The sequence below is a fragment of the Phacochoerus africanus genome, chromosome 4 (genome assembly GCF_016906955.1).
Source record: "Phacochoerus africanus isolate WHEZ1 chromosome 4, ROS_Pafr_v1, whole genome shotgun sequence".
NCBI lineage: Eukaryota > Metazoa > Chordata > Mammalia > Artiodactyla > Suidae > Phacochoerus > Phacochoerus africanus.
Window position 1 is genome coordinate 40986126 of NC_062547.1, and position 18554 is coordinate 41004679.

An 18554-nucleotide genomic window follows, 5' to 3' on the forward strand; every position below is an offset into this window, starting at 1 on the left:
AAATTTATTTTCAAATTGCAAATGCTATATTGCTTCTATGTGTCTTCTGGGTCCCACACAGGCAAACACAGCTATTCCTGCTGACAACTATGAATACATACTATTTTCTCCACCTTATTAATACCTCTGCTAACCAAGTTCCTGCTGGCCAAGCATGTCCTTGTACCCATTCCCATCCCTCTATTTGCAACCCGACACTCACCAAAAGGACCTGAATCTGCTATAAAAGGAAGGCGCCAGGAAGGACCCCAATAGCTGGCTTACCTTTCTCGTGGCTGCTGGGTGCTGGGGGCGGGGGTGGGGAAGTGACCGGTTTGGACTTGTCATAGTTGTTAAAGCTCTGGCTCCGTCGGTTGTTAGCAGTGGCTGATCCTCCGCGTGTTTTGGCCTCGCTGCCTGCAGCGGATATCCTCGCGGTAGGACCTGGAAGTCTAAAATGCAAAAGCAACAGAGTAATGGACTCAGTCTCAAGAGAAGGGCAGTGTCTCAGAAGAAGGAACTGCAGCCATGCAGGAGGCAAAAGAAACCACTGGAGACATCAGGTCTATGGAGGTCTGCCGGTTGAGGACTTAGTGGAAACACTACAAACATCTAGGCTAGTAATGATCCCATTAAAGTTCAACAGCAAAGTGTGAGCAGTTTTCCCTTGAGCAGAGAGGGACACGTTGAAGGAAAAATATATGACTATGTTTGCAGATTAAAATACAATCTTCGGAGTTCCCATCGTGGCTCAGTGGTTAACGAATCCAACTAGGAACCATGAGGTTGTGGGTTTGATCCCTGTGCTTGCTCAGTGGGTTAAGGATCCAGCGTTGCCATTGACCCCTAGCCTGGGAACCTCCATATGCCACGGGAGCGGCCCTAGAGAAGGCAAAAAGACAAAAAAAAAAAAAATCTTGGTGCTCCCATTGTGGCTCAATGGAAATGAATCAAACTAGCATCCACAAGGATGCAGGTTCAATCCCTAGGCTTGCTCAGTGAGCTAAGGATCTCTTGGATCCCACGTTGCTGTGGCTGTGGCATAGGCTGGCAGGTGTAGCTCCTATTGGACCCCTAGCCTGCAAACCTCCACATGCCTTGGGTGCGGTCCTAAAAAGACAAAATATAAAATAAAAATCTCTCTTTTTCTCTTGCATGAGTAATTTTGCTTTTAAAATAGGGCCAAACCATGTCATCTCTAATTCTATCAAAGGTGGAACAAAATGGCCTGTTGAGACTCCAGACTGTTTGCCTTATGTGCATCTCCTCTGACCGTCACGGAAAATGGTTTTTGGCATAATCTAGGGATTTAGGTATCAAGAAAAAGACATCATTTATCATGGTCAGAAAGGGAAGTGCCACCTCAGAACCCAACACCTCTGCAATGAAAACTCATGGCCTGGGTGGAATCATTTGTTCAGAGATGCATTTTCCTTCAATACCGGACAACCCATCTCCTTAAACAATACTCTGACTCTGAAGCCCAGCTTCTCTACACAGTTGATGGATAAAATCGCACATTCTTTCTGTAAAATGAGCAGGGATCTGTTAGCCTGAAGACAAACATACACTTTCCCTTTAAATCAAACACTTTATTGTTGGGAGATTTGGGAAATAAAGTCAGCAGACTTCTCTATGGTAATGTGTCTAAAGATATTATGGCCCATTCCCCAAAGAGTTAAGGGCAAGACTCCCCAAATCAGAATCCTGGTTCAGGGACTCCTAGGCAGACTGTTTCCAACCATTAAAGTTGAAAGATGAATAAATGATGAAATATTTCGTTATATCTTTGAGCGAAACCCCACTTAGTGGTGTTTAAAAGCCACGGGAACCACCGTCAACCAGCATGAGATCTAGTGATAAGTCTGAATTTTCAACTCATAAACCTTTCAGCCTGCTCTTTCCACACAAATATGTAAGCACCAAAGAAGTTTGCAGTCTGGAAGCATTTTAGATGGAAGCAGGCAAACACTTTAAACTTTTTTCTTGTTGGCTGAGCAAGAAAGATGGCTGTAGAGTAAACACAGAACATGAGCTGGTGTGAGAGGACTGTAAAATTTATACAGTTAAGAAGAAGCTGGACCACGTCCTTCACTGGGAGCTAGCAGAGAAGGAAGGGGGGAAGTTCTTCCCCCAAGACAGTGATGGAGGGAAGGTTCCACTTCCCACTGCACTACAATGACGACAACGATCTGCCCTCTGTTAATTTATCCTGTCTTGCTTGGAGAAGGTATTCACCCCATGAAGACAGGCACAGAGTCGGGGGCCAAACCAGCAGTACCAACCAGTGCCTATGTTTGGGGACAGAAGTGGCCAGCTCAACAGATCAAGGAGCTCAAGCTCTCGGTTCTGCTTCCAAGGCAGAGGGCATCCTGCAAGCCCTCCCAGGTGGACACTGTTATCTGAGGACTCATAGCCAACAGCAGAGCTGCTGCAGGTACAGACCCAGGGCCCCTCTGGGCCAGATGGTACAGGAGTCTTTGTGCCCACAGATAGGCCTGGGAAAGGCATATGGACTTGTTCCAAGATAATGTCACAGTAACAGCTTTAAGGGGTGTAGAGCAACACAGATCACAGCATTCTGCTCCAGTGGGGAACTGGCAGAGAACAGGGAAGTGAAAAGCAACTGGGTGGGGGAGGGGGAGGATGGACTGGGAATTTGGGATTGGCATATGTACGCTGACATTTAATGAAATGACTGGCTAAAGGGGTCCTGCTTGCTGTGTAACACAGAGAACTCTACCCGATATTCTGTGATAATCTAGGTGGGAAAAGAATCTGAAAGAAGATGCATGTGGGTACATGTATAACTGAAGCACTTTATCGTACAGGAGATATTATCACAACCTGGTAAATCAACTATACTTCAATAAAACTTTTTAAAAAATGGGGGAAAAAAAGCATCAATGAGGGGGTTAAAGATGCATTCCTTTCAGAGTTGCTAGAGGCCCCACTGCCCTGACCTGGGACTGAACCACAGATTTGTCAGGGCAGCACAGGGTCTTTATACAGGCAAGAAGTTCAAGTACTAGACAGGATGGCCACAACTTTGAATGAGGTTGGCAGTCTGCTCCTCCGTGAGGCAGTGTGGTATAATGCATAAAATAAGGACTTTTTCTATACACGTGACATTGGACCAGTCTTACCAGCTGAGATTTCTGTTCTGTACCTATAACTTTGTAATAATAATAAAGTATATCCAAGGGAATAGTTGTAAACTTGAGGACCATGTGAGGGCACAGTGAGAAGTTGGCAGTCTGCAACCTGGCAGACAGCCTTCATCAGAATGTGACCATGCTGGCACCTTGATCTTGGCCCTCCAGCCTCCAGAACTGTGAGCAATGAATAAACCTATGGTGTTTTATTACTGCAGCTCAAAGAGACCATCACAGGGTTCTGGATCTATCTTGATCTTTTTTTTTTTTTTTTTGCTTTTTAGGGCTACACCTGAGGTATACAGAGGTTCCCAGGCTAGGGGTCGAATGGGAGCTACAGCTGCCAGCCTACACCACGGCCACAGCAACTTGGGATCCGAGCTGTGTCTGCGACCCACACCACAGCCCATGGCAATGCTGGATCTTCAACCCACTGAGTGAGGCCAGGGATCAGATCTGCATCCTCATGGTTAGTAGTTGGATTCACTTCCGCTGGGGCCACAACAGGAACTCCCAATCTTATCTCGATCTTGAGGGGCTGACTGAACCTAGCTCACATCTCAATGCCGTAAGTACTAATAAAACGATATAAAAGGTCAGGAGTAATTCAAAGAAGGAAAACAATGACCTCAGAAGTTGGTGGAATGGTCAGGGAAGATACCAAAGAAAAGCGACCCCAGAGCAAGCTGTGGCATATAGAATGAGAATGTGAACAGAGGGCAAGAAGGTAGGGGGCAGAGGGAAGCCTGTCCCAGAGGAAAGAAGGGCCAGTGTGTGCTGGGGTTTGGGGGACAGTGTGGGAGGACATGAGGCTGGAAAAACGGGGCCAGCCTCCACCATCACACTATGCATCTTGGACTTGGTCCTGTCCCCAGCAAGGAGGCATTCATCCAGGAGGCTGAAAGCAGGACTAGAGTTGAAAAGCACAGTAGCTGCCAGTTTACGGTGACAAGGGCTCCCGGCGAACATTTTGAAGTTCATTATTGTTAACATCCTGGGGCATCAGGGGAACTTCTCTCAAGGCCCAGCCTGGCAGCAGCTGCTGTCCCTACCAGCCGCCTCCTCTGCTGCAGAGCTGGGTCTTGCTCAGTGGAACAGCTGCAGGTCCTACAACAGATGCTGCCCGCAGTGCCTGCCTCATCAAGAAAAAGCAGCAAGAAGGGTGTGCGGCAAGCTGACCTCAAACACTTTACCCCCTGCATCCTCCAAGCACCAGAAGGTTCCAACGGCTCCTTTGCAAGAGGAACTCTACTTTCTACAATCATTCCACCTCCAACCCAGTTTCAAAATGACAGAAGACACAGATGGGTTCTTTAAATGCACACATGTTGCTTTTTGAAAAAACAAAGTTGAAGGGAAGAGGTATAACCAAGAGGCAGAGGAAAAATCCTGCTGCTACGGGAGCCATGGTCAATTTCTCCAAAATGTGCGCAGCCCAGCCCCGACGGTATAGCTGTTATTCCTGGCACGTAAGCTTCTTGTGTAACCCACCTCCACGTGCTGGCACGTGCTGATGGGAAGAAAGCCGTTCTTCTGCCCAAACCACCTCAAAGGCCGGGAGCCGAAAATGGGCCTCCCAGGGAGGGATGGCAGCTTGTGTGCACATGTTCAAGACCTCGGGGTCATGATCAGAGATGCTTTTTGCTAGACAAGATGATTAAACGCTAAATCTCTCATCTCCATGGCGTCAGCTTTTCAGCAACTGGGCAGAGAGGACCGAATGTCTAGCCTCACCAGGAGATGGTCGTGAAGGGGTGAACTCTGTGGGACTCGCTAGAGCTGGTCCAGGTCAACCCAACTGCCACCATCGCTTGCTTGGCTAGTTACGGTACACTGATCACAGGCCAGGGAGTACAGGACTAGAAATGATTTGCTTTCATCCACATAGCCCTGTGAGTGAGGCAGACCCACTCCACTTTACCAGTAAAGAAACACAGGTTCCTGGAGATTAGATAACTGGTCCAGGTAACATAGAAGTGGTGAAAATGGGGGCGGCTAAATTTCCCAGCAAAGCTGCTCCCTTAGTTACTCTGTTTCAATGCCTCGCATGGGGAGAATAAGCCTCAATCCCTGAGGCTCACTGGGGATGCCAAGAGGCAACACAGTGGTCAAACCCAGAAATTCATGGAAATCCATCCCTGTGCCAGTTGCCTCCACAAGCTCTTCCAGAGCTAGATTCAAGGCTGAGGCTTCCCATCCTGCTCCATGGCCCTGGTGCCTATCAAGATGTTTGCACTTGAACAAGAGACCCATCTGCTGAGTTCCAGGAGAGGGTCCGACTCAGCCAGAGGAGTGGGGCGGGCTCTTTCTTTTGGCAGCCAAACTTCACCGCTACCCTTGGTGGTGCTGGTCAGCTAAAACGCTTATCAAGATAGTGCTCAGTCACCATGCCGTAGAGTAGGAAAAAAAAAATGTATTGGGGGAATAACAATTGATTACAATAAAATAAAATATAAAATAAATATCAAAACTCTAAAAAAAAAAAAAAAAGATTGTGCCAAAGGCTAGGGGGCAGGGAAGGCAAGGAGTGTCAGGCAAATAATAAAATCAGGAATATCCCTTTATTGGGCTCATCAGAAACAAAATGCATCCAAAAGAAACTCTAGGTGAGGGACAGGACCCCGACAGGAAGCCAGACCTTGGCTTTGGTCAACCTGGAAGCCCTGTGTCCAGCATGCCCTCAGGGCAGGGCAGGCACACCCTCCTCCTTCGGTTCTTCCTCTTTCCCCTTCCCCCTTTTCCATCATCTGGGACTGATAACAGATCACTCACAGGATGGGCATGTGCTTCCAATTAGGTACTTTCCCAGCCAGCTCCTGTTTTCTCTCTGTTCCAGAACTAGGCACATCGTGGGAACAAACACTAGATTTCAGGTTTCCTCCAATATCCCCACCCCCTGCTACTTCCCGTCCTGTGTATGGACTTTGTATGACACTCAGGGGGAAAAAAAAAAAAGGGCGGGGGGAGCCCAGTTTACCAGTGCAGTGTTTGGGGAGGTGGCGGTGGTCTGTCGGACTTGGGCTTGTGCTGTTAAGAGAAAAAAGCCACCTCTGGCACAGTGCTTATGGACTGCATGTTTCCATCCCTTGGTCCCCAAATTCATTGCATCCCCAGTGCGATGGTATCTGCAGATGGGGTCTTTGGGAGGGAATGAGGTTGTGAAAGCAGAGCTCTCATGATGGGATCAGCAGCTTAGAGGAGTGGGGAGAGTTCATGCTTTCTCCCTGCTCTCCGCTGCATGAGGGTGCAGGAAGAGCATGCACGTCCGGAAACCAGGAAGAGGACTCTCCTCAGAATCCGATTGTGCTGGCACCCTGGTCTCGGACTTCCCAGCCTCCAGAACTGTGAGAAAGAAATTTCTGTCCCGTCACCCAGTGTATAGGAGGGTGTCACAGCAGCCTGAGCTAAGACACATGGCTACGAGATGCGGTGACGAACATAGGTCCCCAGCACCAAATGTGGGTGACATGTTGACTTGTTCTGCAGAGAAGCAGCTGCCCTGTGGCTTCTCCTCCCAGTCAGGCAGAGCCTGCATTGCATTGTGCCTCCCCATGTGTAAACTTTTTAGAAAAGTTAACTCTGATTAGGAAAGGCAGCCACCCGGAGCCTAAGCCATGTGGATGTTCTCTATGTGTTACGTGAATACAGAGAGAAATGCAGCCCGGGCATCCCTTTAGCTCTAAGTGAGAATTCAGTGAGAAAGAAATGCGAGCCAGAATGAAGAGGAGATTCTATTTGTCAGGATGCAACAGGAGGCAAAAGGCTGGGAGTAGGGGTTGAAACCTAAGATTTAAACAGCAGCCTCAACAACCACATAAATGCCGGAATTCGAGGACGGGGAGGAGAGGAGAGACGTAACCAAGGGGTTAAAGTGAGAGTGCTGGAGTAAGATCACCTGGGCTCACATCTCAGTTTTTCCACTTTCCATGTGACTTTGGTAACTTACCAAACTTCCTAAATTCTAGTTTCCTCATTTGTAAAATGGGGATAATAAATGACCTACCATAAGAAGAGTGATGGGAAGATTAAATAAGGTAATGCATTCAAATTGGTACATGACAGGCATTCAATAAATGTTAGCTGTTGATACCTTTAAAATAACAGTAATACAAGGATGTAACCGGCATTTACCATCCCCTGAACAGGTCCCCACAGGATGCAGCAGATCCAAACTCTAAATTAAGAGAATTAGTAACGAGCATGTCCCATTTTTATTTTCAGGGTACTATCTGTCCATGGTACAGGCATCCATGGTAAGACCATCCAGAAATAAAAATGAGACATAGGCTTATGCTCTGTCTCCTTCAAACATTTGGGTTCATGCTTCAGGTCTTTAAATACTCAAGATAGAAACCAATCCCACATTAGTAATTTTACTAACAGCCACAATAACAAAAAGCACAACACACAAATGAGATGCAGGTGAGGTGGGGTCAGGGCCGGGACAGAGCAGGGAGCCCAACTCATCAGAAAACCTCTGCAGAAAACCACCTGGAAACTCACCTCTCTTTAAATCGGAATGGACTTTGATGTCCAAGCAATCGAAGACAAAAATTAATGAAATGCACAAACAGTATATACAACTCCAGCTCATTTAGGTTCAATCACACACCCACACATACCCACCCCCCTTCAGCAACCTCACAGCCACTCTCAACTCTTCAACACTGGGTCATCAGCCAAAGCATGTTTGGTTTTCCTGAACTGCAAACATGGCAAGGGGAGAGGGACCAAAAGGAAACACAGCCAGAACAAAGGGGTTGGGTTGAAACCATGCTTTGCAAGAGGCGGAGAAAGTCTAACCTAGAGATCTTTTTCTGACCCAGAGTGAAGCGGATGATTTTGCTTTGTGATGAGTCCTTGGAGTTTGCACTGCATGACAGGAAAAAAAAAGTGGAAGAGATGAGTGAGGGGAGAGAAGACGCGTTAGACACACATATAAGTAACCGGAGTCCTAGACCAATGGAGGTGCTCCTGGGGCTCCCTCTGCCCACTTCCCCCACAACATGCAGCCTTCTTGCTAGATCTTATCTGATCAATGCCCAACATGAAGAAGTTGCTATCAAGATTACTGGAGAACTTCGGGGTTCTCTTTCTCTTTCTTTTGTTAAACTCCAAATATCTTTTCTGCTCTCAGTCACTGTAAGGCCATCTTTCACAGTAAGATGCTGAAGCCAGGGGTCTCTGACAAGTAAACTTTGTACCTTTCTAAAGAACTCAGAAGCTTCTAGTTCACATGCTTTGTCAATAATGTCCTGAATATGCCATAAAGTTGACCCACGGCGAGGGTGGAGATGTTTTCAAGTTTGGCTGCTCTTGGGAACCTTTGGTCTCAAAGGTCTAAGAGAGGATCATTCAAAGTCTTCTGAACTTGCTAAATCCTGGGCTTTAAACCATAGCTTTATGATTGTGAAGAATCATGGTTGGACTTAGTGAAAAGTGAAGCTTATTTCAACTTATCGACTGCCTGATGAAAGACGAAAATATTTCTCTTTCTTGCGTCCATACATCCCATATCATAAAAGGATATGAGGTGAGAAATGCAATGTTAGTGTCCCTAGACTTAGGAAGTGAAGGAAGAGACGGAAGAGGCTGAATTTTTTTTAAAAAAGCAATTTTCTGGATTTTTCCTAAAGAGCTAAATATTGATAATATGTTAAGGTAGACACACCCGGAGAGGCATTTCATGAGATGAAATGCGGATCGACTTCTCAGCGATCACATAAATTAATGAGAAGAGCTCAAGGGGTAAAAAGGAGTCTATTCGGCCAGCACAGAGGAGGTGCTCTGATTCCCTCACGCCAGTATCTCAAATTTCCTTGCTCAGCTTCCACGGCTCTTTCATTTACAAACATTATGGAAAAGTTGTCAAGTGTCAGCATTTGCTATCCTAAGAGGTATGGTATTTAGGCATGTCTGCCTCTGGCAGAGTTCTAATGAAGGGTTAACACAAACCTGGCATTTGGGGGGTTTCACCAACATTTGACGTTAGTGAGCAAGGATCCAAACCATTATCCTTGGGACTCTGGTTATCAAAGTCAGAATCTTAGGGATAGAAGTACAGTGGAACTGGAGTTCCCTTCATAGCACAGCGGAAACAAATCCGACCAGTATCCATGAGGACTCGAGTTCAATCCCTGGCCTCGCTCAGTAGGTTAAGGATCCGGCATTACCATGAGCTGTGGTGTAGGTCACAGATGTGGACTGGATCCTGAGTTGCTGTGGCTGTGGTGTAGACTGACAGCTGTAACTCAGATTCAACCCCTAGCCTGGGAACCTCCATATGCCACATGTGTGGCCCTAAAAAGCAAAAACAAAAACAAAAAAAAGACACACAATGGAGCTAAGCTAGAGAAGTAACTTTACTGTTCTTAAACTTGTAGCCAGAACATGAGCATGGGCTATCACATCTCTAGACCTTGAGAACAAGATGATCAGGAGGTTCCCCTGCGGTACCACAGGATGAGGGGCATCTCTGCAATGCCAGGACACAGGTTCAATCCCAGGCCCAGCATAGCAGGTTAAAGGATCCAGTGCTGATGCAGCTGTGGTACAGGTTGCAACTTTGGCTCAGATCTGATCCCTGGTCCAGGAATTCCATATGCCGTGGGGCAGCCCCCCCCCAAAAAAAAAGAAAAGAGGAAAAAAAAAGAACAAGATTACCCTCTGGAAGTAAAACTAGAAAGTATCAATATGTAATGCATCAAACCAATCATCTGCAGACATAACCCAATCTGGGCCAAAGAATGGATGAATGAGGACATACAGCAACTCCAAGGCCCAGTTTGTGTCACCACACTGCAGGGTCAGGGGGCCGAGATGGCAGGTACCACTCTGGAATAAATGGATATAAAAACCTGGCTTAAGTGAGGTTGGCTCATCTATGTCAAGCCTTTATTAAGAGTAGGATGCTCTTTCTTACCGGGAGATGGATGTCCTGACTGGAACATCTGGTTCTTTTGAGAAGACAAATGCTTACTATGGAAATAGAGGCTTCAGGCTAGCATGGTTAAGTGACACAAACCTAGTGTTTCTCGACACACGTTCCTTGGAACCCTGTGTCATGAGATGCTCTATAAAATAAGAACATCTCAAGCTGTGGCTCAGTTTAAGGATGCCTCCTATGCTCTCTTCTGATGATTCTCAGTGCACATGTGTCCTTCCAGCTTCCTTATCTCAAGAAATGCCACCATTTCCCTAACTGCTCAGGCCAGAAATCTAGGCTATATTTAGATTCCTTTCTCCCTCACTCCAGAGTCCTTTTGGCTCATCCTCCAACATACCCTGAACCGGTCCATCTCCGTATGTGTTCCACCACCTTGATGCAAACCACTGTCACCTTCAGGACCACAGAAGCTTCCGAGCTGGGTCCCTCCTTTATTCTTGCTCCTCCAGTCTTATTCTCTAAGAGGAGCAGATGTGGTTTTAATTTAAAAAAATGACTCTCTCTCTCCTGCTCCAGATTTTCCAATGGCTTTCAACCTTCAAGATGCAATAGGAACTCTTCAGCCAGTATAGCCATCACTGTGACCTGGCTTCAGGGCCATGGGACTACACAACTCCAGGGCACCAGCCACGCTCTCTTCCATGCTTAGAGGCTAGTAACCCTCTTTGCTTAGAAGCTGCTTTTCACTTCCCGCCTCCTTGCACCCACTGAACTCTAGCCACAGTTGCCTTCTTTCTACTCGTCCGACCTGCTAATCTTACTCCTACCACAGGGCCTTTGCACCTGCTGCTCCCTCTGTCTGATCTGTTCCACACTCTCATGGCTAATTCCCTGTCATTCACATTTCCACTTCGGTGTCCTGTGCTCAGAGAAACCTTCCTTTCAACCCAACCTCAATTATCAATATCAACCCAACCTCAATTATCAATCCAATCCCTGGGAATCCCATCATTGTACTATACTACCACTCTTTGCTATTTCTCTTCCCCTTTTATTTGCCTGCCTCCTCTAGTAAAATGTAGGGAGCGGGCACCTTGGCTATCTCACTCACCCTACCCCTGCCCCAAGTGCCTAGAACAGTGCCTGGCACACAGAAGGCCTCTAAACGCTAAATGGAAAGATGAATGCATACTGGCAGATTCAAGGATCTGAGGAGACCCTGCAGCAACAGGTATAACAACTTATTTCCCAATGTCCCCCCCATAGAACCCTTCCCCTACAAGTTGCCATCCGGGGAATAAGCACTCTGCAGAACGCCGTGTGGGAAATGATGCCAGATCAATCATCCCAGTCCACTGGGGACCTCCAATCCTCACAGAGGACCTCTGACCAGAGAATGGCTCCCATCCAGGTGGCACCCCATCTTCAGGGCAAAGATGAGAGGCTGGTGACCTGGCTGTCTATTCCTCATTGTATCCCTACTAGCCCCTATATTTCCATGTGACTTGGATATAATTAGCTAATTAATTAGGGGCTCCGATTTACATTACTTTTCTCACTGCTGGTTTTAACACCATCACAAGTGGAAAACAGCACTTCTCCTGGGGGAAAACAGCTATGACCATCTATAAGGCGGCTGCTTTATTTGAACCACTGTGTGCGTTGCCCAAGTACAATGAACTACTAAGCGTATGAAGGTGTGTGAGAAAAGCTGTGATTATTAATGCTGGTGCTTTGGGGGACTGGAAGAAAAAGATCATTCCTCTTTAGCGTACATTAAATGAAATCAAGCAATCAATTTGATCAGTGGCATTTAGATTTGACAGCTAACGGTTTTTGGCTAAAAAGAAACTAACGGTTATCGTGGACTTTTCTCCAAAACTTTACCATGAATCAAGAACTTTTTGGTTCCTAATCCCCTTTTTTTCCTGTCTTATGAAAAATGTTTCATGAGATGATCTTTTGTGAGCTGCTCAGGAATGCAACTATTCACATCGTAGCAGAGTAGATGATGACTGCTCTGGCATCCTGCCGGCATATCATCCTATGGCAATGCTGGCAAGCATCAGTCCCTCTGGAAAGAGCAACAAAATCTAGGGCCTACTTCCCAAAGCAGAGGACCACAGCTGATATGGCTACCCAGTCTCTAGAATCAACAAAGCCCATTCCCATGTCATGGTAACTACTCCCATCTGGGGATGCTGGCCCTCTCACAGGAGGGGGCTGCCTCTTTTCCTGCTGAAAACCACTTGCCACCTTTCTTCTGTGACCTTTTTGTTGCTGTCATTCTCTTGTCTTTTTACGGCCACACCTGCAGCATAGGGAGGTTCTCAGGCTAAGGGGTGAATCGGAGCTATCGCTGCTGGCCGACACCACAGCCACAACAATGTGGGATGTGGGATCCAAGCCGTGTCTGGGACCTACACCACAGCTCATGGCAACACCAGATCCTTAACCCACTGAGCAAGGCCAGGGATCGAACCTGCGTCCTTGTGAATACTGGTCAGGTTCTTAACCACTGAGCCACAGACTCATAACTCCATAACTTTGGTGTGTTTTTTTTTTTTTTGAGTAAGATGGAAAATGTTGGCCATGCAAAAGTCAATCAAATATTCAGTGGAACTCCCTTCTGTGATCTTAGAAGTTCTCTTCTGGCAAAGCAGAGGCATCTGCTGGAGGAGAACTTTTGTCTCCACTAAGTGAAATTTACTTGAGCCTCTAACACTGAACTCCCAGCCTGTAGGCAGACACGCAAAAGAAGTTTGAAGTCTATTTTAGAGGCTGTTTTATTGCCTGCGAGCGTGTGTGTAAGAGGCCAGAGTTGAGGCAAGAGCAGCTAATTAGTTTTAGCTGCTGGCGATTCTGATCTATAAAAGTCCACATCTCCGCCAGGCACATCCATTTCAAGGTCAGGCTAATTCCCCACTAACCGCTTGTAGTTCTCAGCACCGAAGATGCGCAAATGAAAAACACGCCCAGTACAGGCAGAATGTGGTCAGTGTGGTGGGAGAGCCCTAAAAAAGGCAAAATGGTCAGTTGGCAAGGAGCGCCCACCTGGACTGCATCTCCGCTTGTGCTTTTGACTGCTGATGTGGTGCTGGCTGGTGAGGCTGGCACAGGGCTTGAGGAGTGCCAGCCTGGCACTGGGAGGGAGCCCCGGCCGCCTGGGACACGGCGGGCGGCAGCGGCGAGGGGAGGTGCGGCTTCTGGGGCTGGGGCTGCTGCTGCTGCTGTTTGTACCGGGAGAGGCTGAAGAAGAGGCCTAGAATGGCCTTGAGGTTTCCATTCCTGATTTCTGCAAGACAATAAAGAGATCCAGGTTAGAGGAGGCACCCTTTCTGGGGAGCCCTTTCTTGCCCATTCAATAGGCTGCTTCAGTCCTCACAGACATGTCATTCCTCTGGGATATGACAGATTTCCTGAATATGTCGTTGGTATCATAGTCAATGAAAATCAGCAGAAATTAGTAGACTCTCCCCACTGGGGTGGGAGGAGATACACGAGGCAAGTTGCAACTGGGATGCCTAGAGAGGGCCAGGGGAAATTCTCAGTAAGGACACAGTGACGAGAAAGACAGAGTCCTGAGCAAGACTCTGCTTGTTCAGGAGGCAGAGCAAGCGATCCAGGGACAGAGGGACCAGGGGAAGCTCACCGGTCTCCACTGGGCTCTGCCAAGTTCTGTGCTTCAAGCCACCTGGACTGTGCTGAGCGAGCGGCTGCTGGCTGACTCCAAAATCCTCACACTGCTTTCCCCAGTCATCCTGCCCTCAGCTAGATGGCTCTGCGTCCCTCTCGCCTGCTGAATAATGAACTTGAATTTGGGGTGGGTGTGAGGATAGGCCATGCACGGGGCTTGCTTCCATAAAGAGCTCACATAAAAATTCTCCTCTCTTTAAAAGAAATTCGTGCAGAGTGGGGCTAAGACAATTGTTTCATTCCAGCTGGAATTTTTCAGATGTGAAAATGCATTTGCCTCCAGGCACGCATAAAGAGATGCAGAGAAGGAATAAAATATTTATCCACAAGCAGAGGCTGTGGAAGCAAGGATATGGCTCCTTGGGCAATCCCTCCTTTTATGCTGTTGATCTTTTAACACCAGATTGCTGATGGCCTGGGTCTAAACTGACCCTGAGGGTGAAGTAATAGACCACCCAGCAAGAAAGGCAGAGAAGAAGGGACCTGGGAGGCTCCAAGTGCTGTGCCTCCACCCTTGGGCTGAATTTCTGAATTTCTTTTTCTGAACTGGCAAGGGGGTTAGAGGGAGCGGGGCTGGAGGAAGGGAAGCCTCGCTCACCTGTGTGGGGCATGCACGCCTCCAGGTTAGCTCCAGGCTGGGCAAGAGGATGCTGACACAGGAACCTGAGTTTCCTCCAAGAGCCAGTTAAGGGGCAGAGGCCTGAACTGGGTTCTTTCAGAGGCAAGCTCCCTTCCCTGCCAGCCTGCCAGTGCCCTGGGCTGTGACCTGCTGTTTAGGTGTGGCTGACTTACTTCCTGTTGGAGAGTTCCTCTTTCCTGGCTGAAGACACTGGCAATAACAAACTACCAGAATCTAACTTTCACTCCCTGCTTCAGGAGCTAGCAGGTTCATGACTGCGGGACAGACTGGCAGGAGCCCAGCTTTTGGAAACCCAAAGCCCTGAAGTCCAGCCTATACCACTGACCAGCTGTGCAACCCTGAACCAGTTACTGAATCTCTCTGGGCCTTATGTGACAATAGTGACCAAGCTTGCCCCATCGCACAAGGCTGTTTTGTCGCTCAAACCATAGCATACATGTGAAAGCACAGGTGTTGTCAGGTCCTTCTCTAGGCTTGGTTACTGCAGGACACCCACGGCTCCAGAATCCTGTATGAAATTCCCAGACAGCTCCAGCTTCATGCCTTAAAAATGATGGTTTTTACTCTGTGACCTTATAATTTATCATGCAAATTAAGACAACTGTGAGAGTGAAAGGGAGAAGCAGCTCTTAAGTACCACAGGACAACAGGTGTAAGCCGGGGTTGACCTGGAGAAGTCAAGAGGCGAGAAAACTCTTATTTATGCAATGCGATTGTGTAATTACGCAATGCAGGGAGCAGGGAAAGTTCCAGAAAGAGGGGAAAGCCCCCCACCAGCTTCTTTATGTAGCTCAGCTTTAACTTTTCGGCTCTGTTTCCTTCTCCATCCTAAGGAAACCAAAGGAGAACACACCTGTGGCCTGTTTCACTTCTGCTTCTAAATGTTCTCCAAGGACCCCAAAGTCACAGAATGTGAGGTTTGGATGGGTTGAGTTCTTTTATGATTCGACCTCTCCGAGCCTCAGTTTTCTTCTTTGGAATAAGCCTTTTACTCATGGGAAGAGGGAGGGTAAAATGACACCACTGTGGTCACTTAGCTGGATGGTGACAGGAGGCCAGGACAGAGCTGGCATGCGGCCAAGGGCCTATTAGGGAACTTGGGCAAACAGACCATTTCCCCTTAAACCTGTCTCCTCAGAGGGGTGAGATGAGAGCTATAATCATGACAGTTGAAATCTACATGAGATTTTAGTGCCTTTTATAATTGTTATCATATTGTCAGGTTATCTAGTTTAAAATAACAAGAGCTACTTCTAATTAGTGTATATTGAGTAAAGCTTTTTATATACAGGATCTCCTTTCATCCCTACAACCTGGGAAAGGAGTATTATTTTCTCTGTTTTGCTTAAGGGGAAACAGAGGCTCAGAAAGGTTCGTGACCTCTCCAAGGTAATAAATGCCAGAGCTGAGATCTGAACCTAGGCTTTTCCAGCTCAAAGCCCTGTCTCCCAACACAGGATAACGTGGTTCACTTATACGCCCATCGTGTGTCATGAATTTAAAAGCACACTAGGTAATGTTTTATTTATTAAGCTAGCTCATGGGCATATAAGTATTCTTCTCCTTCTAGAAGTATTCTTTTATTATAGAATGTGTCACACATTTCATAACACCTTTAAAAAAAAAAACCCAAGAAAAACAAAAGGGGAAGAAACCAACAGTTCAGCAAGTTTGGGGGCTCAGGGGTTGCCCCCCCCCCCAAGCAAACAGGAGGCACCCTTCTAACCAAAGCTACCAGTGCCAGCCAGGGCAGATGAACAGAGCTGGCTCTGTTGTACTCTCTACCTGCTGTGGATGATCAGTCATTTACTGCTCATAGCTGTTGTATTGTTCCTTAAGGCTTTTTTTTTTTTTTTTTAATCTGTGAATGAACCCAGTGCTCCCATAAATACACTTTTTCTTAGGAGGAAGCATTTTCATTACAAAGATCACTGATCGGGAGTTCCCGTCATGGTGCAGCAGAAACAAATCTAACTAGGAACCATGAGGTTGTGGGTTTGATCCCTTGCCTTGCTTAGTGGTTAAGGATCCGTGTTGCTGTGAGCTGTGGCACAGGCCAGCAGCTGTAGTGCCGACTGGACTCCCTAGCCTGCTAACCTCCATATGCCGTGCGGGCAGCCCTGAAAAGCAAAAAAAAAAAACACAAAATAAAAAAACACTGATCATTAGAGCCAGAAAGATCTGGGCTTGAATCTCTAGAGTCCACTGTTTATAGACTTCAGAGTTTTTGCAAGAGTCAAACTCTGAGCCTCAGTTTTCCTCTTTAAAATGGGCATATGTGTGCTGCCCCTTCCCTGTGGGCTCCACGAGAATTAACAGAGGATTAAATGAGAAAATAATGGCAAAGCACCTAGGACACTGCCTGACTCCTTTTTTGGTTCAGAAAATCTGGTCATTGTAGCTGCAGCCTCTTCAGAACTCAGCACAGGGCTCTTGACCTGCAAGGAGCCCAATAAGCTGTCCCCTCCTTCCTGTCCATGTCCATGTCCCTCAGGCCACCGTCACAGGTGGCAAGAAGAAAATTGACCATGAGTAACCTCGTTTGAGAGAAAACGAAATGGTGATCTGTAAAAAGCAAAACAAACCCCAGCTCTGTTGAGGTATAATTTACATCCATAAAATCAAGTGTACAATGATCTTTAGTAAGTTCAGGAAATTCTAAGTTTTGGACTATTTCTGTCATTTTGAAAAGGGTTCATCTGAAGTCAATTCCCAAACCTATCCCCCCAGGCACCCTCTCATCTGTAGTTTCTGTAGATTTGCCTATTCTGAGCATCTCCTATAAATGGAATCCTGTACCGTGTAGTCCTCTGCATCTGACTTTCTTACATGGAGCAGAATGTTTTAAGGTGCATCCAGATGAGAGCATTTATTATTAGTGTCTTTCTTTTTTTTTTTTTTTTCGTCTTTTTGCCATTTCTTGAGCCACTCCCGCGGCATATGGAGGTTCCCAGGCTAGGGGTCTAATCAGAGCTGTAGCCACCAGCCTACGCCAGAGCCACAGCAACGCGGGATCTGAGCCGCATCTGCAACCTACACCACAGCTCACGGCAACGCCAGATCATTAACCCACTGAGCAAGGGCAGGGACCGAACCCGCAACCTCATGGTTCCTAGTCGGATTCGTTAACCACTACGCCACAACGGGAACTCCTATTAGTGTCTTTCTATCGCTGTGACCCCATTATGTGGATAGACCACACTTCCTTTCTCTGTTCACCCCATGATGGACACTTGGACTGCATCATTTTCTTTTCAGAACAGCACACCAGGGTGGTGAATGCTGTTTGGGGTTAAGAGCCACGCAGTTTTACGCCATGGGTGATCTTTAGCAGACAGTATCCAAAGTAGCTAGAATTGCGTTCTTTTCCTATTTGCAAATGGCATTTGTCTGTGTTCTACCAGGCCTGGTAAGCCAGCTCCACAGACTGTCTAAAGTCAAAATCCACCAGCCCACAAAAATGTTCCCCTCGTGATATTTCCTGAGGCTTTGGAAAAAGACCATCCTTTTGTTTTATTTTGTTGTTGTTTTGTTTTGGTTCTTGTTTTTAAGCACTGCACTTGCAGCACATGGAAGTTCCCAGGCTAGGGGTCAAATCGGAGCTGCAGCTGCTGGCTATATCACAACCACAGCAACATGGTATCTGAGCCGCATCTGTGACCTATACCACAGCTCAGGGCAATGGTGGAACCTTAACCCACCAAGCAAGGCCAGGGACCAAACCTGCATCCTCATGGATACTAGTTGGGTTCATTACTGCTGAGCCACAATGGGAACTCCACATTTTGTTTCTGATCAACCATCCTCACCCTCCTGATTTGCAGAAAAGGGGGGAAAATGTAGACCTAGAGTGATACGACTTGTCTAAGGAGCCCTGAGCTAGGCTGCTGTCTAAACCAGCATGAGAACTCCTTTCTTTCCTATGGCCACCCCTTCGTAAATCGAAGAACAAACCACGCAGGCCATAGCCCAATTTCCACTAGAATTCAGTATCACCTTGACTCTGAGTCTCCTTGGATTCTGACTGATCGCTACTCCCAGGGGCTGATACTAATCAGCATCCATGCTATAGGGGATGTTGGGCAAGAGGGGAGGAAAATAGAGTTGTTTTCTTTCAACCTTCTTGAAAGGACACCTCAGGCCTCGTTTACTATGACATAAGCACTGAAATAATCTCATATAAAGAAAGCTGCTTTGT

The 18554-nt window shown here is 47.0% G+C and overlaps 1 protein-coding gene across 1 annotated transcript in view; it reads right to left on the reverse strand.

Annotated features, from left to right (window-relative positions):
- Positions 1–18554, reverse strand: part of NAV2 (neuron navigator 2) — a 365905-nt gene that overhangs the window by 236386 nt on the left and 110965 nt on the right. The window contains exons 5-6 of the mRNA XM_047776141.1: positions 13075–13315; positions 265–431 (exon numbers count right to left, since the gene is read on the reverse strand). Of these exons, the coding sequence (XP_047632097.1) occupies positions 265–431; positions 13075–13315 (408 nt within the window). The remainder of the gene's footprint in view (positions 1–264; positions 432–13074; positions 13316–18554) is intronic.